The sequence below is a fragment of the Gopherus flavomarginatus genome, chromosome 3 (genome assembly GCF_025201925.1).
Source record: "Gopherus flavomarginatus isolate rGopFla2 chromosome 3, rGopFla2.mat.asm, whole genome shotgun sequence".
Classification (NCBI taxonomy): domain Eukaryota; kingdom Metazoa; phylum Chordata; order Testudines; family Testudinidae; genus Gopherus; species Gopherus flavomarginatus.
The window spans coordinates 255,360,636-255,383,438 of record NC_066619.1 but is presented as its reverse complement, the minus strand read 5'-3'; the positions used below and the strand labels follow the sequence as shown (position 1 = coordinate 255,383,438).

General features: G+C 38.9%; 1 protein-coding gene across 6 annotated transcripts in view; it reads right to left on the bottom strand.

Annotated features, from left to right (window-relative positions):
- Window positions 1–12,078: 12,078 nt before the first annotated feature.
- LDB2 (LIM domain binding 2) overlaps window positions 12,079–22,803 on the bottom strand; it is a 513,042-nt gene continuing 502,317 nt past the window's right edge. For 4 of the 6 annotated variants that reach the window (XM_050947879.1, XM_050947881.1, XM_050947877.1 and 1 more), the window contains 2 exons: window positions 21,184–21,335; window positions 12,079–13,323 (listed from right to left, as the gene is read on the bottom strand). In XM_050947879.1, coding sequence (XP_050803836.1) covers window positions 13,093–13,323; window positions 21,184–21,335 — 383 coding nt within the window. In that variant the 3' untranslated portion in view covers window positions 12,079–13,092. Of the gene's footprint in view, window positions 13,324–16,225; window positions 16,367–21,183; window positions 21,336–22,803 lie in introns of those variants that run through there. The other 2 variants (XM_050947878.1, XM_050947882.1) reach the window with 2 other exon arrangements.

Genomic DNA, 22,803 nt, shown 5'->3' with positions numbered 1-22,803 from the left:
AGATTCCTGTTCAGAGTTTATGTAAAGAGCAGCCGAAGGAAGCTATTTGCAGTGCACACCTAAGCAACTTTATTCATCCTACAAAATCCAGGAACTCTGCTGCATATTTTTGAGCACCATCTACTGGCACCTTTTTCTAATAACTGTTTACATATATAGAGGACTCCTGTAACAATTCCTAAGTCATCACATGTCAAACCAAAAGGTACAGAAATAAGAATTCATAGCTGATTTTTTTTCCCTTCCAAAGTTCTCTTGCTGAGAATTCAAGTGCCAGATTACAGCTCAAAGGGTAAAATGCACCCATGTGCATTGGGCCGCTGCCAGGCCTGTGTAGAGGTGTGAATTTCACCCAAAGTGAATGTAAGGGGTTGGGCTTGCAGTTCCTTCATAAAGAAGGTGTAAAATAGAAATGATAATTTACAAACTACACTGACAGTTTTATGTCTCTTACACTATTGCGGGACTCCTCTGTAATACAATATAAAACATAGTTGTTCAGAAAGTATTATTTTTATTAATTTATTTTGCAGTTCTATCAGCTAAAATGGATCATCTTTTGCAACCTATATAGCTTCCTGATTTTAATGGGGTTGCTTGTGGGCCACAATTTAGTTTTATACATGGCCAACAGAGGGCAGAGGATTAAAAATGTTGGGCAAAACCGCAAATGAGTTTTTAAAAAGCCATCAGGAAGATTAGAGAGAAAGTTTTAAAAATCGGCTGTAGAAATAAAGAACACAGTTCATAAAAGCTTTTCCAGTACTCAGACCCCCCCAGAGATCACTCAAGGAAAACGAAACTTTATGTGATGAAATGAGAATGGGAGTTGGATACGATAAGAAGTAAGTGTTAAATGACTGTTTCGTATTTAATTTTTGTAAATGTCTCCTAAATGCACTTACAAAGGAGACACTAGCTATACATTATAACTGAAGTGTACACACTATCTCAGATGAATTCAGAATTGTTGAGGCAGAGTTCTTAATTAAACTAGAGAGATACAAAACTTGGGGCTCTCCAGTCATTAGACAGAATCCATGTTAGCGTGTTACAAAATACTTAAGAGAAAGTTGTAATCTAATGGCATTTGTGCTTGCCAGTTCACAACTTATAAGATTGGAAGCAGCTGAAAATAATTAAATATTATATTATAATTAAAAAACAAAACAAAAACAAAGCACCTCCCACCCCAAACCAAACCAAAAAACGCCGCTGGTCCAGTATGCACCTCAGGTATAAATACATATTTAAATGATGCCCAGGATGAACTAGTGCACTGTATATATGGCATTTTGAACATCAGCTGTGTTTTCTGACATACGATTTATGAGAAAGGACCTGCCCTCTTAAAAAGCATGGCTCTGATGTGTTTACAGTATCACCATTAGCGCTGAGAGCAGCCCCGAAGAAAAAAGGCCCTAACTCGTGATGATTTTTCAGACCAGGAGATGCCTGTAAACTAAGGGCCCAGTTCAGCAAGGCATTTGAGCAAATGCATAACTGACCAGGGATAAGATTACAGACATGCGTAAAGTTAAGCATGTGCTTAAGTGCTTTGCTAAATCAAGGCTTATGGGCCTGATCTAGTTCACATTGAATTTTATGGAAATGAACATATTGACTTCAGTAGGATTTACTTCTGGCCACCTAAATCATATGTCTGGCATATTGGAATGGCACAATGTCTTTCTATGACTTTAGAGTCTGTAAACATAGGTGGACTGTTTTCTAGCTTATAAAGTTGTCTGTTGTGTTTGTGCATGTGTGGAGAGTGGCTTTGTACAAGTACTTTTACAAAAGCAGAGTGGATTAAACATTTACATGGATATGAGAACATCTACAATTACATTAAGACCAAAATATATTTTTATAAGGGATATAAAACTCTATGTTTCAGAGCACAAGCCAACAGCTGACTGACAGGGTCAGGAAGAAATGTTCCATAAATCCAGATTATTCCATAACTGTCCTCTGTGGGGCTTCTTCCTCTGAATCATCTGGTACTGGCCACTGTCAGAGACATGATGCTGAATTACATGGTTCTGGTATAGTAAATTTTATGTAAATCTGAGTAAGTATTGAGTTCTTCAATGGAAACTACAATCCGTTGGTATGGCACAGCAGTATTAGTAATAAATTTAGAGAATTAGTTAAAAAAATATTTCTGTCCAGGGGCACAGTTAAAATTTCAACATTCCTCACTCTGCAATATTGTGGTACCACAGTATTTCCTAATCTTAGCACAGAAATATATCAGTGTTACTTCAGCTATATGTGGTGCTGAATGTTAAATGACTGGTATACTGGAAACCTCCGTGTCTGAGGCATCTGGCAAGTAAACACAAAGCTATTGAAACCATAAGTGTCATTAGACCCTACTCTTGCAAAGTTATGCTGGCAGTGGGAATATTTTAAAATTTGTAAAATTAACTTCTGGGATTAGCTGTGCCATAAGGCAGGTTTCTAATCCACCAGAGTTGCATTAGCATGGCATATTTACAGTAAGATAATACAATTTCAATTAGCAATTTCTCCAGGATATCAGGCACAAACAAGTTTTTCTTCAACATAATCAGGCATGTTTTCCCTTTCAACCTGTCTTTTCTAAAATAGGCATATCAGGTAAGCCATTAAAATAGAAAAGTTAAGTGGCTCTTATGGCTGGGCCCCTTCTTTTCTGCTCTTATACAGTGTCTTAGAGTGAGGATGGAGTAAAAGACTTTGCTGTATACTCAGATCATATAGCAACCTGTATATATTATTACACTTTTCCATCAGTTGTTTCATCCTTGTTTGCATGGATCAAGACTGATTATCCACAGTTTGGCATCAGTGCTGCAAGTGAAGGCCATTGCCCAGTTCCCCAAGTACGGGAATTGATTAGGAGAAAAGGATATGAAGATATCAGCTTCTCCACTACAGGGTTACAGATTAAGTTGTTCAAGATGTTCGGTGGGGCTCTTTGGTGCTACCAGAATACAAATATGTAATACATATTGTTGTCAGAGGTGCTACCGGTGTGGTGCTCTGCTCTGTTCAGTGTTGATATCACTCAGCTGTGTGCGTGTGTTCCCTCTGTGTGCTGCCCCAACTCTGCAGATAGCTGACACAGCAGACCCGAAGAGAACCCCCAATAACCACAGAGTCTAGTAAGGTACGAAGGCATGTCGGCCAGGTTTATTGCCGTATGGACACAATTGCAGTTCCCCGTAGATTACTTAGTCTACCGGGCATACTATGAGAAAGTGTCCTCGGTCAATGGACTCAGCTCAGTCAGTGGCGGGACTTTCCACTGCCCCCTCAGCCAGAAAAAGACACCGCCTCAGGGATGCATTTTTATACACAGATACAAACAAGTTACACATCACTCCTGATGTATTGAGGTGCAACCTGTCTACGCAGTCAGGTACAACCCCTCTAAGTAGTAAGGTGCCGCCTCTCACCTTGTACGTGTTGGTTAGAACAAAACAACTCTATCCATCATATTACCCTTTTGCCCCTATCATTGGGGTGGGTCAGGCTGTTCCTTGTTATCTGTGTGGAATGTGCAAGTATGTGAATGTTCTGATCTCTAGTGTTCAGTACCTTTTAGGTACGTATCTTCTTGCATCAGCCCTTTCCTTGCCAGCTTCTGAGAGCAGAGCCTGCTTCTGGCTCACAGCTTAACTTTGCTTTATGTTAGCAAAGTCTTGACCATTACTTTAGTTTAGGCCTCAGGCCTCATACCAGGCCTCTGATACCAAGGTTTATATCTTAGGGCCTCCTCTTACTACACATATTATATTGCCAAATCTTTTGTTGCTTGCCAGGGTAGTCAGAACAGAGCATGCTCTTCTTTCTGGAAGTGTTAGAAAGGAGCCAATGGTGCATCGTTCTGTACATTGTGAAGGTTGGAAAGAAGATGATTTGTCAATGACAAAAAGACTAATCGGTCGATATCATGCTCAAATTTCCACACTCAAACTTCTGATCTGCCCCATACACCTCATATTTGCACTATGTGCATGAAAGAAAGAAGCGACCCTGGTGTGGATAGAGAGTGGGGGAACCCTCCTTGCACTTGATATTAGAAGCCATTTTGTTACAAGTAAGTTAAGTTAAGTACACTTACTTAGTAAAAGGTGTACAGTAACTGGAGAGACCTACCTAGTCAATTTAGTGGTTGGCATGAGGGGAATTTGGCCTGTACTCAGGTGCTATGTCTTCACTCTATGCATGGCCACAATTGCCCCTATTTTGGGCCAGTGCAGGATTTAGCCCAGGAAGTATATATATCGCAGAGCTAATCAGATTCTCATTAAAGTTAATAGCAAAACTCTTACAAATTTCAGTGGGTGAATGATCAGGCCCTGTGTATTGACCTGAGCAGTTCCCTTGTAAATTCAAAAAGCATTTCTGTGTCCATATTTAAAAATCTGCTGTGAAAAATGCTGCTGTGAAATCCAGGGCTGACTGACAGGAGGGTAACATAATTCTGATGCTATTTCAGTAAGATACCATGAAGTAACCTGCAGAAATAAAGCAAAATGAAAAATACATACAAGTCAAAAGTCCCAGGATGGAGCCCATTACCTATGATTCCTGCCTGACCGTAGTCCTTTGGAACTGCAGCTAGCTCAGTTATCAGATGTCTTAGTTGGTCCACTAACTAATTATATGATTCTGCTTTTCTAAGCAAGCTCCTGGAACTTCCACCTCCTGATCTGGCAGAATGCTTCTTGTGGTTAGTGCGTCCCTCCTGTTAGGTAAAACAAACAACATCTTTCTCTTTGTAAAGTTTTTCAACAGTTTGAGATAAGTTTCCTTCCTCCTTTAATAACTGCATGGCTCTATAGACGAAATCTTTGACAACATTATTTCCTTCCAAATTTTAAAACAATTACACAATGTTTTCCTCAGTGGTAAGATTAGATTACAGTAAAATTATTTGTTAATTTTAAACACTCAGTTTTCAGACAGCTACATTAATTCCCATGATCTTGTTCCTTTAACTCTCCAGTGATGTTTCTTCTCCTCTTCCGCTTCTTTACATACTTGTTGGAAAAGCACAAATAAATCGATGGGGCCACATTGTCAATGGCCCTCCTTAACTGCACCCGCAATATTTATACAAAAATCTGTTCGCATGCTCAAAAGCCAGGATTTACTTGATTTATTTATACAGATTGCTGCATCTGCAAGCCGATGTACCCAGGAATACAGCAGGAGCAATTAAGCAATGGCCAGGTGGTTGAAAGAGCATTTTCAGAAGCTTGATGCCAGCCTTCCCAACACCAGAGTGGAGCACTTGTTTAGTACTGACTTAGAAGCATGCTACTGAATAATCAGTACCATTTCCTGCACATACAGGTGTGTTTTGGATGTCTCCGGTCCAAATACTGATCCAGGCCAAACCTGCTTATCTGGGAGATTTGATGTGCTCACACCACAAAACAGTATGATTTGTAAGGCAAGTCAACTCAGCTCAAGTTTGTCATGTTTTTCTGGTAGGCCTTGATGACAGTTAGGCAAATGGTGTATCATATGGGATGAACCTAGAAAGATAAATAAATTATTTATTATTTAAGTTGTGATAACATCCATATACCCCAAGTAGAGTAGAGCCTACTCTACAGACACACAGAAAGACACAAAAGCTCTTTAATGACCTGAAAATGAAAAAGGTATCCTACAAAAAGTGGAAACATGGATGAATTACTCAGGAGTGCAAAAGAATAGCACAAACATATACAGATAAATCAGAAAGACTAAGGCACAAAATGTGTTACACCTAGCAAGGGACATAACAGGCAAAAGGAAGAGGTGCTTTAAATACCTTAGAAGCAAGAGAAAGATGAAGGAAAGTAAGGCTGCTCAGTGGGGAAGGTGGGCTAATAACTGATGACATCAAGAGGTGTTTAATGGCTATTTTGCTTCAGTTGTCACTAAAAAGGTTAATGGCGACAAGATACTCAACACAATATTAACAAGGGGGACGGAACACAAGCCAAAACGAAATTAATAGGTAGCAGGTTTAAAACAAATAAAAGGAAGTATTTCTTCACACAATGCACAATCAACCTGTGGAACTCCTTGCTGGAGGATGTTGTGAAGGCCAACACCATAACAGAGTTAAAAAAAGAACTAGATAAATTCATGGAGGATAGGCCCATCAATGACTATTAGCCAGGATGGGCAGGAATGATGTCCCAAGCCTCTGTTTGCCAGAAGTTGGGAATGAGTGACAGGGGATGGATCACGTGATGATTACCTGTTCTGTTCATTCCCTCTGGGACACCTAGCACTGGCCACTGTCAGAAGACAGGATACTGAACTAGATGGACCTTTGGTCTGACCCAGTAGGGCCGTTCTTATGTTTAAATAGGGAAAGAATAAGGTAATATTTAGATGAGTTCGACGTATTCAAGTTGGTGGGGGGCTATTGAAATTCGTTCTAGGGGGCACTTAAGGTATGAGGTGAAGCAATCTCAAACCATTAACAATTATCTTTGAGAACTCCAGGAGGATAGGTGAGGTCCCAGATGACTGGAGAAGGGCAAACATAGTACCTATCATTAAAAAGGGGAACAAAGAGGAATTACAGACCAGTCAGCCTAACTTCAAGACTTGCAAAGCTAATGGAATAAATTATTAAGCCAAAAATTAATAAGTACCTAAAAGATATTAGGAAGACAGCATGGATTTGTCAAGAACAAATCATGTCAAACCAACCTCATTTTCTTCTTTGACAGGTTACTGGCCTAATGGATGGGAGAAGCAATAAGTGTGATTATATCTTGATTTTAGTAAGGCCGTTGACACAGTCGTCCATGACATTCTCATAAGCAAATTAGGGAAATTGCACCTGACACCAAGTTGGAGGGGATTGCAAGAATTTTGGATGACAGGATTAGAATTCAAAATGACCATGAGAAAATGGACCCTTGGTCTGAATTCAGTGAGATGACATTCAATAAAGACAAGTGCAGAGTACTTCACTTAAGCAGGAAAATTTGAATGCGGTTACAAAATGGGGAATAACTGTCTATGTGGTAGTACTGCTGCAACGATTTAGGAACTATAGTGAATCATAAATTGAATATGAGTCAAGAATGAGATGCAGATGAGAAAAAGGCTAATATTATTCTAGGATGTATTACCAGGAACATTGTATATAAGACACAGAAGGTAATTGTCCTGGGCTACTCAGCACTGGTGAGGCCTCAGCTGGAGTATGGAGTCCACTTTTGTGCACCACATGTTTGGACAGATGGGGCCAAAAGAGTCCAGAGAAGAGCAACAAAAATGAAAAAGGGTTTAGAAAACCTGACCTATGAGGAAAGTTTAAAAACTGGACATGTTTAGCATTGAGAAAAGAAGATTGGGTTGGAAGGGACTTGATAACAGTTTTCAAATATGTTAAGGACTGTTATAAAGAGGACAGTGGTCAATTGTTCTCCCTCTCCAGTGAAGGTAGGACAAGAAATAATGGGCTTACCCTGCAGCAAGGGAGATTTATGTTCACTATTAGAAAAAACTTTCTAACTATAAGTGCAATAATGCTCTGGAATAGGCTTCCAAGGGATAGTGTGGAATCCCCACCATTGGAGGTTTGGAACAGGTTGGACAAACACCAGGGATGGTCTAGGTTTACTTGGTCCACCCTGAGCACAGGCGGCTGGCCTTTGACTCGGTAGTGGCCTTTCCAGCCCTACATTTCTATGATGCTAGATCAATCTTGAAGAGTATGCCAGCTAATCGGAAACAAGAGCCAAAGAGTGAGTTTAACAAATTAGATGAGGGACGTGGGGGGTAATAAAAAGATCATGTTTACATAACTAGGTATTGCATAATTTAATTGGTCCAAATCATCTGAAAGTTTTCTTTCATAGACAGCTAATTTTATCTATCTCCATCTGCCATTCAACCTATCATTGTCGGACTGTTACCTTGTTGGGAGGGTTTTGAGGTTGTTTGGGGCACTAGTCTAGTTCAAGCAGGACATTCCAAGGAGTCTGTTTTCCATTTTTGAGATGTTCTTATGTTTATTTACTGTAATGACATGAGTGATATCACATTATACATTTTTTATGAATTAAAATGGTAGCACCAGTCTTAAAAGATTAATAATATGGAACACCTTTTAAGTGTGCTTGTGGAAATATAATACAAATGATTAGGGTTTTAGAATTAGAATTACAGTGCGTAATTGTAATGTTTCTGCGGTTATATAGGAGCCACTAATCCCTTAATGGAATACAGCATGTATTTAATTATTTACAGGGAAAAAATAATTGCTGATAAAGTCATAGATTGATAGACCCACTGTCTCGACATGCTGAATGTGCTGTGAAGGAGCAACTCCACTATCTCTGCAGGCATACTCAATCCAGGCTCTCTTACATTATACCACACTTAATACATCAGATATCTATACACTTCTGTAACGAGAGCTGGGATCGGAGAAAAATACACAGTGCACAAGTACTCCTGTACCATCGTGGAGATCACAGAGGGAACTATTCTTTACCCAGAGGCAGTTGTGTACTTTCCAAGAGGTGCACAGGGCATATAATTAAATGATCATATGGAGAGGAGATTACTGACATTAGATCGTTCCTACTATGCTAGTTATTGAAACATTGAGCCAATGTATGAGTCCCCTTAGCTCAGGCTAACAAAGGTTTTCTGGTGAGAGAAACTGTATTTTTAACATAAATAGTATTATGAAGTCAGCAGCTCCCTAGTTAAGGTTGCACTAGGTTTTGCATGTAAGGCCTGAGCCAAAGTCCATTAACTTAATGGGAGGTTTGGATTAGGTCTTCATGTTCCTATTCAATAAGATACAAAAGGTGATGCTTAAATCCATCTGTATTCGGCAAAGCAGTTAACCATGGGCTTATGTGTTTTGCTGAATAGGATGCTTTTCTGAATTGGAACCTTAAAGTGGGGTTTTAATATCTTAATTATACCTGAAAATTCACACAAAGGAGTCAAACATAAAGTTTGTTCTCATTTGAATAAGTTTAATGTTCTAGGTTGGGGTAGGCAACCTATGGCACGCATGCCGAAGGCGGCACGCGAGCTGATTTTCAATGGCACTCACAATGCCCGGGTCTTGGCCACCGGTCCGGGGATCTGCATTTTAATTTTAAATGAAGCTTCTTAAACATTTTAAAAACCTTATTTACTTTACATACAACAATAGTTTAGTTATATATTATGGTCTTATAGAAAGCAACCTTCTAAAAACGTTAAAATGTATTACTGGCACGCAAACCCTTAAATTAGAGTGAATAAATGAAAACTCGGCACACCACTTCTGAAAGGTTGCTGACCCCTGGTCCAGGTACTTTTAACACTCATTTTATTGTATTTTCAGAATTCAAAAGGTTTAAAATCATTCCTTTTAAAAATGTTCCTATGCCAGAGACTCCAGCCACTAGCAGGAGCAGCTACAGACACAGCCAAAGTAGTAGTGCCTTTACAGTGCACTTGGGCCATATTTTCAAACTTTTCTCTCCAACAGAAGGGCTAGCAATATACTTTTTTAAAATGCAGATTGAAATTCTCACTTAATCACTTGCCGCCAGGAGCTCAGCTTTAAGTAAAACATCCACTATTAACAAGACTCACGATAAAATCATGAGAGTTGGCAACACTGCAATCTACAAATCAGTCACTGTCCTAGAAAGATTGTTTTCCAAACTTCTGACAGTCTAACTCCACAATAAAAACATATATGTCACCACAAGTTAGTAGAATCCCCAGGTTTGACATTTTTGGTATTATATAATGTTTATTTCAATGTCTGACTCAGTAGCATGTCTAAAATCTGTACCTCTCTGAGTTTAAAAAAAAAAAAGTGGTGTTCATGAAAAATTCCAAAATGAAAAGGTTACCAAGAAGGAAACACAATAACTAGACAGATAGATAGGAGCAAGCCCTAAACTTTTTAGACTGTGAAAATACTTGCAAATTAAAAAAGAGAAAAGTTTGCAATTTCATTATGGAATAATTGATTTACAGGGGCATTAAATCACATGAGCCATGAGTCTATATCTTATGGAGGACCAGATCCTTGTCTGGTGTAAACTGGCATAGCCTTACTGACATTAATTTATATCTATTAATGATCTGGCTTATAGTGTAGAAATTACTTTCATTTTTTAGGATTTTTTTCCTGTTTATCTCAATACTGCTGTGTTTCAGGATCTCTTGAGTACCAAAGATTGCAACAATCACACTTTATTCAACTTGCTGTGTTTAGCTAAGAGCTCAGCTTACTGTAGCTCAATTACCGTAACTTTCATGAGGGGCCAATTGTTCATAACATATTTCTTTTATCAGCTTTAACAGTTTGTAGTCTTTAAATGGTCAGTGCAAATCAGGAATCAGGAACTGCTGCATTATTTTATTTGACCCTTTAACTTCACATATTGCTTAAGTTGTGGGATCTCTCAGTAAACTTGTGCAGTGTTAGTGATGTGGCTACTACAGTAGCAGATATTCAAAAGTGGTGTGCCCAGGAGATATTGTGTGATCCTCTATGCACTAAAAAAAGTATTATGAAGTACAGTTCCCTTGGGAATTTTGCGCAATACTCTCCCTGAAGGATTGCACTTTTTAATGGTGTTCACAGTTGTCATAAACAGATAGTTAAGGGTTAATGTCTCTTTTACCTGTAAAGGGTTAAGAAGCTCAGTGAACCTGGCTGCCACCTGACCAGAGGACCAATAAGGGGACAAGATACTTTCAAATCTTGGTGGAGGGAAATCTTTGTTTGTGCTCTTTGTTTTGGGGGTTGTTCGCTCTTGGGACTAAGAGGGACCAGACGTCCATCCAGGCTCTCCAAATCTTTCTAAACCAGTCTCTCATGTTTCAAAATTGTAAGTAACAGCCAGGCAAGGCAGATTAGTTTTATTTTTGTTTTCTCAATTTGTAAATGTCCTTTTTTGCTGAGAGGATTTTACCTCTGTTTGCTGTAACTTTGAACCTAAGGCAAGAGGGGGTTCCTGTGGGCTATACGAATTCGATTACCCTGTAAAGTATTTTCCATCCTGATTTTACGGAGATGATTTTTACCTTTCTTCTTTAATTAAAAGCTTTCTTTTTAAGAACCTGATTGATTTTTCCTTGTTTTAAGATCCAAGGGGATTGGATCTGGACTCACCAGGGATTGGTGGGGCAAAGGAGGGGGGATGGTTAATTTCTCCTTGTTTTAAGATCCAAAGGATTTGGATCTGTGTTCACCACGGAATTGGTGAAGCCTCTCAAGGCTGCCCAGGGAAGGTTTTGGGGAGGACAAGAAGTGCTCCAGACACTGAAATTTCTGGATGGTGGCAGAGTTACCAAATCTAAGCTAATAATTAAGCTTAGACGTGTCCATGCAGGTCCCCACATTTGTACCCTAAAGTTCAGAGTGAGGAAGGAACCTTGACAACAGTACTCTTCTGACATTCTCAGCAATTCCTGTTCTGTCTGAAACAAATTTTATTACAATTTCCCAGAATGCATTGCTCTGGTATCATGTGCATAAGGTTGTTCAGTGCTATTTAAAATGTTGTAGGTTTCTGTTACTGTTGCAAATCGGAATTTTTGAATACTGTATTTGATAGCAAAAGAAGAAGAAATAACTTCCAATCCTTTTGTCAATAGTCTATGGAACCCTATCACACAGAATGCAGCAGAGTGGGCTGTTTCTGCTCAACTGACTCCCCAGACCAGAAGATCAAAGGTATGTAGCTCAATACAGGGGTGCTTTGGCCTAGGTAGTTCAGTGCTATTCCTGCTATACTATACTTCTTTGGCCTTGGTGCTAGCCACTGCTATTGGCCCCTCACTGACACAAACACTTAATGAGAGAAGATATAAACCAATTAAAATGTGAATGTTATATACCTTTAAATACAGGTTCCCTTTATGCTAGAAACAGTTGATGATGGTGATGGCAGGTGAAACACCAATTTCAAGAAATGAAATCGACAAAGGAATTCAGATCAACTGCATCTATCATTTCTGTTACATGATCAGTCCAAGTTGGTATGTTTCTTGTCTGTAAGGAGCTATAAAAGTACTATATAAGAGCACATTTGTTAACACAGTTTATTGGCACACTTATTGGCAAAGCATACATAAAATACAGTTGTATTATATAACACACTGACTCACTGTGTCTTTACATGATGAATTGAACATATTAATATGGAAATGAAAAAAATTAGTTTCTTTTATAAAGTTTCACATAAATACACCAGAATAATAATAAAAAAAAATTAACTGGTTTGAGGGCTCCAGGGCTTTACAAAAATATGATACAAGAAATATACTATGAAAAGAAATAACAACAAAGCCAACTCAGATACAATAATAAACACAAAAGTTTTAGATTTATTAAGCTGCCCACAAAATTAATGGATTACATGGCTTTAAAATATCTGGATCAACAGCAATTTTACAAAGCATAAACTCTCATAGGACAGGGCGTCTTTCTCCACATAAAAATATTTTTCATGTCTTTGATGAAAAAAAAGACATTTCTTGTTTCAGCACTTTTGATAAATGACAGAAGGACTATTGGCATCAGCTACAATATAAATTAAAAATGCTGGATCCTTTAAATGGTTAACCAATGAAAGAAGAGTTAAAGAAAGAACTAAGATTACTTTAAATTACTTTTAAAAAGCTGATTTTTCTGAAACAAGAAATCGTAGGTGCAAGTTGAAAAGCAGAAAATATTTTACAATTTTAAAAAAGTTTTCCATAGTTATGTTAACGAGATCCTGAGCACTGAAGACTTGTTAAATATGGCCTTTGTCTGATGAGGAAAAAAGACCCCTCCAACAAAATGTTTTGTTTGAAATTTGCCATGAGGTGCTATTTAATTTTCAATTATTTTAATTCAGGTCAGTGCCAGTATCGTGTCATGTGTGAAAGCTTCCAAGAAAGGTACATGAAAGCTTATATATGATTTTTCTCTAATTAAAAAAAAACAGCTGTAGTTTAGAAATAGATACTGTATCTGGAAAGGTTTTTTTTTTTTAAGAATGGTTTAAAATAGTAATTATAATCCACTGAAATACATAACAGTGGATAATGCTGCAGAATAACCTATTGGGAAGCTTGTGGTGTGGGATTTTCAGATTTGGTCTCCTGGTTAGCAGGAGGTTTGCTGTTCCATGGGCTGTTATTTCCCAGTGCAGGCGAATTGTTGAAGTCTTCTTCATCATCCATGCCATTTGCTGCATCATACTGTGTGTTCTCTAGTCTAGTGATAAGCCTTTCGTCTTCATCCCCAAATTCTCCTCCCATCAGCGTTGGTTCTCCTACCACCATCACATCCTGTGAACAGCACCCAACATTTGTTATATGGAAACCTTGAGAGAGAAAAAACCAACTTAAAATAGCCATATTAGAGGATTTGAATCTGTTAACTTTGTGACATTCGCACAATGGAATCAGATGTTCCTATATGGTTAGTGCCATGATGCAAACTTACACTTGAGTTTTAATTTATAAAATAAAACACTGTAAAAGCCTCATCTATTTGTATATTCAAGGTATTGGGTCTCAAACCCCCAAAAATAGATAAAGCAAGAAGAATGAAATATACATTTAAAAAAATAATCAGACTACAAAAGTGGAGACTGTTAGATAGTTTTAAATGGTTGGTTTAACCTTCTACTTGGTATTTTTACCCTCTATAAATTATTTTCTTTTCCAGGCCATAAATTATTTTGTTTACAAAGACTGCTCAGGATGCAAATGAGTTGCAGTTTTGTAACATTCATGCAGTAAATCTAGTACATGACACAGTACTTCTCATACTCAGGCTGTTGAAAAAAAGAACACAGTGCAAAGACGGTAACTCTCTTATCCCTAGCCAACCAAGCCCTTTTGCACATCCAATATACTTGACATTCTGCTACTTAATTATGGTAATTAATTTAGGTAAAGTTTTTGATAAAAACAATGTTCACGCTGATTTGACAATTTGCATAGTTAATTAAGTCATTAGCAAAAACCTGCTGATTGCCAACAAGCCCTGAATTTACCATCTGTTATTTCATGGTGCCTGTCACCTATCTTTGCGTAGGCAACCCTGCCGCCAATCTGTGCAGTAAGAGGACCAATCTGTCCAGCTGGTACCATCAAAGGAAGATGAAGAGAGCTAATTATAATTATACTGATGAAGCTAGTAGGCATCAAAAACTGAAGCATTCAAGAAGGAAAGAATCCATCTAATCACTGCTTTAAGTACAAACTGTCCTTCCACGAAAACTAGTAAACCACCTACTGCACTACAGTGCATCACAGATTTATTGCTGAACGCTAACCAGCATGGAGTAGTAAGGCGCAAAGCCAGACAGAAAAACAAAGTGCTCTCTTGTATAATCTATTTTAAGGAAAACAAACCACTGCACTGGGAAAGGAAATATATGGAATGCATCTTTTGATGCAACTGGACTGGCAGGGCTTCAGATAACATATCTGGTGAAAGTGCAATAATTCCAGATGTCCAGATTTGTACCTGCTGATTTAACCAGGATGCATTTCCATTCATGACTATAAAGCATCAGTAAAGTGCAAACAGAAGACTATTGCTTGCATATAATAAGATTTTTATCACATATGTACTTCACTCTCCATGAAATGAAACAAGCTATTGCCTATACATATTTACACTGCTTCATCATATTCCTTAACAAAAGCTGACATGTTATAGAAGATGGTGTATATGGTCATTTCAAACTGTACTCTGTGAGGAACTGTAGAATAGAGGAAATGTATTACATAATTTCTTCTTTACATTGTCTTGATTGTGTTACTCTCAATATCAATAAAATATTTCTTAAATCAAACCATCACACAGCTTTGCAACAAAAGAGTTTAAAGCAACAAAGGTGTTTATAATCAAAAGTTTGTTCTAATTTAGTCTTATGCCTTTAAAGCACAGACCACATTTAGTTTGCATTGCCAAACCACGACTGACCCGATTGTGTAGGGAAAGCAGTAAAGAAGACAGCAAATTAAATTTGAGCTTGCAATGTGATATGGCAGCCAAAAAAGACCAGCATGACACTGAGCTGGATATTGAATCACAGACTAAGGCAGTGATAGTTCATCTCTAAAAACACTGGCGAGACTGTACCTTGACTTCTGCATCACATTCTGGACACTTCAATATTAGAAAGATGTCAGCAATTTGGATGAAGTTCAGAGATGTACATAAAAAATTACTAACAGGCTAGAGGCCCAATTTAAGAGGACAATTAAAAGAACAAAATATGTACACATTTTACCAAATTACTGCTACAGGGGCATATGCTAAATGGGTAGATGGATTAAAGGGGGAGGAATTGTGTAGGGTGGTCCAAGGAGGTATAACCAGGACTACCAAGATGAAACTAAGTAAAGGATAATATAACTCACACTGGAAGGACATTTTTCCTGATACTCAGACTAGCAAACTATGGAACTATATCTGAAAGGAATCAGTAATAGCCCCATCATTTGAGTCACCTCAGTATGATGTAGGAAACACTCATGCACTGGCATGGGATAAACTAAGGGCTTGTCTTCACTACGTGGAAGATCAATGCTGCTCCAACCGATGCAGCAGGTGTCACCAATCAATGGCAGAGCACTTTCCAGTTGACCCGGGTGCTCCACCTCTCTGAGAAGGGTACAGTAAGTTGACTGGAGAGAGTCTCCCATTGACACAGTGCAGTGAAGACACCAGGGTAAGTTGACCTAAGCTATGTCGACTCCAGCTATGTTATTCACGTAGCTGGAGTAGCGTAACTTAAGTTGACTTACCCCGGTAATGAAGACAAGCCCTAAGTGACCTAGCAAGTATGTCCCATCTCCAATTTCTATGATCCTTTGCAGATCATTTATTATTCTTTCAGTATAACAATACCCACAAGACAGAACAGCTTGCTTATCTATCTTCTCACCAGATTCAGTACATAATTTCTGTCTGGGGGCTAAACTTCAATTTTATTGAGTTTAGTGGGGTTTTCCCTGATCTTACTTACAAGATACCACAGCATTAGCTAGAGGGCACATGCTCTTTATATTCTTGCTCTTTGTAATGTATTATATCAGGCAATAAATAATTTCTCAGGTAGCACACATACTCTCTTCTCCCCATAGCGGGCTTGCTGCTCCTCAGATGGAATGCTGAAGATCCCCACCAATTTAACCCCATTTAACCTCCACTCACTAGTTCCACCAACCTCTGAGGAGGACTGGAAGTGACTCCTTTTAGAGCCCCTCAATGCTTCTCCTTAAATTGGCCAGTGGGGGTCACTGTTCTTGAAAGACACAAGGCTCCATCCCTCCCAGGGTTGAGGCTGCAGTTCTGGAGTACTCCGAGCTCCTGCTCATGGAGTGAGAAGCAGAATCCAAGAATTAAACCCTAGTCTGTTGCATGGCCTCACATACTGCTCTGGGCTAGTTACAGTAGCACATATTTGACTAGATCATTTAAATAAAGATTTAGGCTATAGTCACTCTTATTAATTTACTTTGTGATTAGAAACATTTTTAGTGATAGCAAAATATCTTTGCTGTGAAGCTCAATAAATAAAGCACTGGATGTTTTACACACTGTGATAGAAAATTATCATTTAATAATATAATCATAACAGCAGCTTCCATATATTTAGTGCCTTTCATTGACAAATCCCTAACTCAGACATCAAATTTAAATTTATATATATATGAACAGAACAATAAGGTCATTATTCCCTGTGTTACTTCCCATGATATTAGATTCACTTAATTTAAGCCATCCTCAAATTTTAATTTACTACAATTTCTGTATTTCTAATGCGTAAATGTAGGTGTTTTCATGGGCAAGCAGCTCCTAGTTTTGAAAATTTGGCACTGGTTTTGACAACTTTTGGCACCCAGGAGTATCTATTGATACTGGGGTGAGGATATAGCTCTCTTTCCTTCGGGGTGAATGGGGTTAGAGATGATTATGTTGAGAGGTTTGAACTCATGGTTTCCCACAACAGCAACCATGAACAATCCCCTGCCCGAGTGCCTCCCACCCCAATATTTGTGACTACATCCAGTGAAGAAGGATAGTCACATCAAGCATGACAATTCTGCTAAAATGATGGGCAGTGATAGAGTTGTCATTTAAATTAGGTTTCAGGCTTATTACTCCCTTAAGATGCATGAGTAGTTTACACTTCTCAGTTTTGGCTGCCCATTAAGTTGACAATCTATTCTTGTTTGTTTAGCCATCATGGTTGAGAAAAAAATCTCGACTTGCACATCTCCATTCCCTTAAAATTGGAAATTGTAGCGTCATCAAGAAGTCTCTGAGTGTCCTACATGGTTCTGATGGCATGATACAAGAGGGGAATGGTGTTTCTGGGACATCTCTGCTGACTTAGGAAAGTGACTGCAATGTTAGGCTTTGGAATCTCAGCATTCTGCCTGCTACAGGAGTCCCTTTGTGCTAGAAGTTCATCACGCCCACTGTACAGTTTGACATAGAAGGGATCACTATTCTGGAGGACTGCTCAGTGCAGTCAGGCTTTCCAGAAGCTGAAGGAGAGTTTGATCAGAACATCGTTCAGGGTTATCTGGAATGGGATGCTCTTTTGCATTGGGCAAAGCTGCCAGTGAGAGACTGTAGCTGTGCTCTCCCAAGAGGAAGTGACCGAGAATGGACTGTGGTCTTCTATAGCCTGATCTTCAGGAAACTGGAATGAAACTATTGTATGACCCACAGGGAAAGTGGCAGAGATATTTCACCCATAATGTGGGCATCACTGCATAGCATGCTCATAATTCCTACAGACTGTCAAACTTCAGGTAATGCAAAGAACCGAAAGCTTATAGGCTGGATAAGCTGGAGCAGTACAATTTTAGGGTGTGGCATCAGCCAGGGCCCCAGCATGGAAATACAGTCATCTTGTCTCACTGTGTGTGCTTGTAACTGAATCATCAATATTGTAACTGCCAGAAGAATCGGTCAGAATGGAAGCAGGTTGAGGAGACAGCCTCCGTACTATTATTGTAGCAGGAGAGGGAGAAGGCCACTTAGGCAAATAGTGTTTCAAGTAGTGCACTGATAAAGTTTTTGTTATCTCAGTGGGTTTGGACTGAATCCTGGGAGGGTTTATGCAGGAAGTGTCAGACCCAGTGTGGTTTCAATGTCTGTGTTAGCTGATGGTGCTGACTGCACTATGACCACCTGTGTTGAAGATGAAATATCATATGCCTATAGCAGAGTACTGTGGAATGTTGGAGACCTCATACTGGGTTCTGAAAAGATTCTGCTGGCTCAGGTGACAAATGTGGACACTTAGTGCTAGGGCTGTTATATCTTGTACAGCATACAGAGCACAGGCAGTGCCAATGTACGGCCAACATTGGAGTGGAGAGTTACTGATGCTCTGTAACAGGAATGACCTTATTGGAGACAGGCTCCAGAAACATTCTTTAACCTGGAAGACAGGATGAGTTTATTTACTAGAGAGAAACTGAGATAGAAGCACAGCATTCACTAGAAATTATTACACCTCACAGGAGAGAGGTCTTTGCTGGGTGGAGTTGTATCACTGGAGAAAAAGGGAAACCTAATATTAACCCAATATGGGTCTGGATATGAGCTCACCATTGGGGTCCTCCAGAGAAATGATGTGGAGGAAAATGGGACAGGAGCTGGTGCTACTTAGTTGAGTCACCTAGAGACAGAAGTTAGGATCATCTAATTCCTGTTAGCTAATGACAGCAGGAATAAAGGAGAAGTTCCTCACTTGTCTGGTGCCTTCAACATTTGCAGAATTGTTTAGTTCCAAGTTGTTTATTTCCCATGAGCAGAGAAAACGACAGGTCCAGTCACAGAGAATGCCATGACAAATAGGGACTTCAGTTTAATGGCAAACTGTAGCCTGAAACTTGTGAAGTGAGGGCAGTGTATTGAGGATGAACACATGCAAAGGTGAAGAAATGTAGTGTGTTTCCCTCCCTCACTGCATATAGGTGAAGGCAAGTGTAATAAATTTCACCTTTGCTATTGATCAGTTTGCTTGTGGATGAGGTTAAAAAGGGCAAACTGAAAGCGAGATTGCTGCGACCTGTAGCCAGCTTTAGAGAATACAAGCACTTCTGAAATGAAGAACATAGCCTGTATTGTTTTAAATAAATATGGTCTTGCCTCATTCACTCACATGCCCTAGACACTTAACAGTACAATTAGGTGAAAGGTATATTTAATATAAAGAAAAAATATTTGAATAGGTTTACACCAGAATGTCCTATAACTGAAAACACATTAGGTTCTGTCTGTCCTATATAATAGTATTTTTTTCTATGAAAGACAAACAATAATTAAAATATGTTCTCTATGAAGCACTATGAAATACAGTGAAGACTGAAAGGCAACCTACAAGACTTGGAAAAAGCATATGGAATATATTGTACCCCTGTGTGCATCAGAATAGATGTACAAAAATCATTCCCATCAATAGGAGCTGCACTATAATAATTCTTTAATTAATGAGACAGAAAGAAAACTCTCTCACCCTTGCATATAATTGGGTGAAGCTTACTATATATTAAAGGGCTTGATTGTCCAATAAGATGTGAGTGCCAACTTCCACTGCATTCAATGAGAGTTGCATGAACAGATCTCCTGGGATGGGGAGGCCTAAGGGATGTGTATGCTGGGGAACAGATTCTGGTTCAGTTGAATTGAGCTCACTAAAGGAGGCGGTAGAAATGAAGTGGCACTAGCCGTCTTTACTATCCCTTGATTCTGGAGACAGGTGAGGAGCAATCTGGATGCACTACCTACAACTGAAGGTTGCTTTTTTTAAGACATGTTTTCTCACAGCTGCGAAGTCATCATTCTGGCAGCCAGGAATAGCCAGACATAACTGCACGTGGCTCCTGGGGATGGAAGGAATCTCCAGGGTAGCCAGTTATGCCAGCTTTCTGGCTGCTTTTTGCCACCAGAATAGTAGAAGAGCTGGGGTGAAAATCTTCTCCTTGGATGAAGGATCCACATAAAAAGTTTGATTTTACAGAGTGAAAATAGGAACTTAATATACTGAAGCCAAAAGCTGTAGTAATCTAGGAGGTTGCTCAATCAGTTGTTGAATCAGTCCACTTCATATCTTGTGGTATTACTTTTAGATAGTCCACTCCTCTTTTTTACCTAAAAAGTCAGGCTTTCTGGGAGCCCAACTCCAGTTAGTTATCAATGGTCTACATCCTTTGTTACGATCCACAAAGGACCCACCATTTTGTATATGCTTATCAAAAATACAATAAAAGTCATTGCATGTTATTCTCTTAGTTCCCATATAGTCAAATTAATTTCCGTAGCTTTCAAATGCATGCATTACCCTCTCTGGATATAAGAGACAATTCACTCACAGTCTGGGGGCTGATTACTCATATATAGTGATTAAGACAATATACTTAACACTGGTAAGAGGAAATATTATTTTGCATGCTGCATAATTAACCCATGGAACTATTGCCACAAGATACCACTGAGATTAAGATTTTGGTATGGTTCAAAAAAGAATTAGCTGTTAATATGTACCACAAGATCATTAATAGTTACACATAACAGGATAAAAATTTGTAAGGGGCAGCAGTTCTCATGCTTCATTGCATAAGCCAACTGCTAACTGATAGGGATTATGAGGAAATAACTCCTACTCTCAGGTTATTCCATACTTGTTCAGTTGTCCACTGAAGCATCTGACAAAGATCACTCACTGCTGGAGACAGGAGAGCAGTCTAGAAAGACCACTGGTCTAGTTTGGTTGGCAATCCCTATGATCCTATTACGACTCAGGTTACTGTGTTCATCTGCCCTGTGATGGACATAAGTCTGAATCTATCAGCATTGCTACTACTGATAACCAAAAGCCCAACCCAACTTCAGCTGAAGGCAGTGGAAAGACTCTCATTCACCTGAATGGGATTTGGATCATGCCTCCCAAAATTACATCCACTGCTTGAGGATCATTTATTAAAATTGCACTGCAGCACAGATTCCTCACCGTTCATCTCTGTTTTCCCTGTATCCACACCATATTGTGTAACGTCTCTTCATGCCTTTGATAATTTTGGCTCAAGAATACACCTTCTTTAAAATGTTAAGGAAAGCTTAAAGCATTGTAAGTGATTCAGGCCTAAAAGGAAAATGAGACTTACAGGTACCTGACTTGACAGGCTCAGGTTTGCAGCTGCTGTTTTTTTCTTGCTATTGGTACTATTTGCATTGTTCCCAGCACTGCTGTTTGAAGTGCTGCTGGTTGAATTTTTCCTTTTTCTCCGTTTGGTTGTCGGTTGTCTTGTGGGCTCTGCTATAATAAAAATGTAAGAGGCAAAGCAAATTACAGATATTTTAGAGCCCGTAGAAGAATTAACTACAAAGAGAAGCACTAAAAATCTGTTTCTTCTCAGCTATTTTAAAATTCATGGGTAATTATTACTTTATTATTATTTATTATTATTATTTGGGAGCAAACCCATGAGCTTGTAAATTCTGCATGGAACAAAAAGAAATGGAATCTGGTTTCAATTTAAGTAGTAATTAATTTTACATCACTATCCATCCATGCATCTCAAAGTGCTTTACAAAGAAACAAGTATCATTAGAGAAAACTGAGGCCTCAACAGGTGAAGTGGCTTGCTGAAGGTCAGATAGTAGGTCAGGCACAGAGCTAACAAATGAACCCAACTTCCCTTTCTCCAAGCCCACTGCATCTAACCTTCGGACTATCTGCCTATGTCAAACATGTTTTACAGATAAGAGCAGTGTTTTAAAGTACTGTCAGCATCCAATGGCAATCAACTGAAAGATTACATCATTTTTTGAAACTTCAGTTACAGACCTCACCTTTGGTAGATCCTCACATTAGAATATATCAACCTGTGCTAAAATATGTTTCTCTACTAGTTTTCCAAATATATATCAAGTCAAGACTATTACATTCACTTGACTTCAGACCTTTGGCCACAAAAAAACAAAGGTGATAACTGTACAGTTCACTCAGATTGTGGTGTGTGCATTTACTTTCAGTGACATTGCACCCCATAATGCTTTATGGAAATATGCTTATAAATGTATATGTGACATAACTGGAATATGTTTTATGCTAAATATGCCACATATCTCTGAAAATGTTATGATCTACTGAATCTATTGCTCCTATTTGTATGCATGTATCATTTTTGTGTTCAAAGTTATGAATATTGGCTGTGCACTTGCTGATTTCTAAGTAGCCTTAGTAAAGCATTTGGTCAGCTTCTTGAGAAAGGAATGTGCAAGTTAAGTGCCCAATCAAGAAACATTTAACAGACAAAGGATCTTGGAAGGCTCCAATCCACATAAGAAGTCTACTTGAGGACATTCAAGGTAGCATGTGAACCATGATTGCTACCTGTAAGTTCTGAGTCATACATGGACATGTGACTTGCCCATGTGACTCCAAAACTCCATCTTGTAGCTGGGATTCTACACAGGGGGAGGGAGGGGTGTCCACGCACAAGAGAAAGTCTGTTTAAACCCCTGGGAGACCCCTCCATTTTGTCTTCAGCAGGCTCAAGAGAGAGCCACTCCACCCCCAAGGATACTTGAAAGAAACTGGAACAAAGACAGTAATTACAGGGGGGTGTAAGTGATTGCTGGACCCAGACTAGGAGGAGGTTAGTCTGTAAAAGAAGCTTCCTGGAACATCTTGAGGGTGAGGTTCCATCTGTAATCACTTTCTTACTGTATTAGGCATAGACTCGCGTGCTTTATTTTATTTTGCTTCGTAATTTACTTTG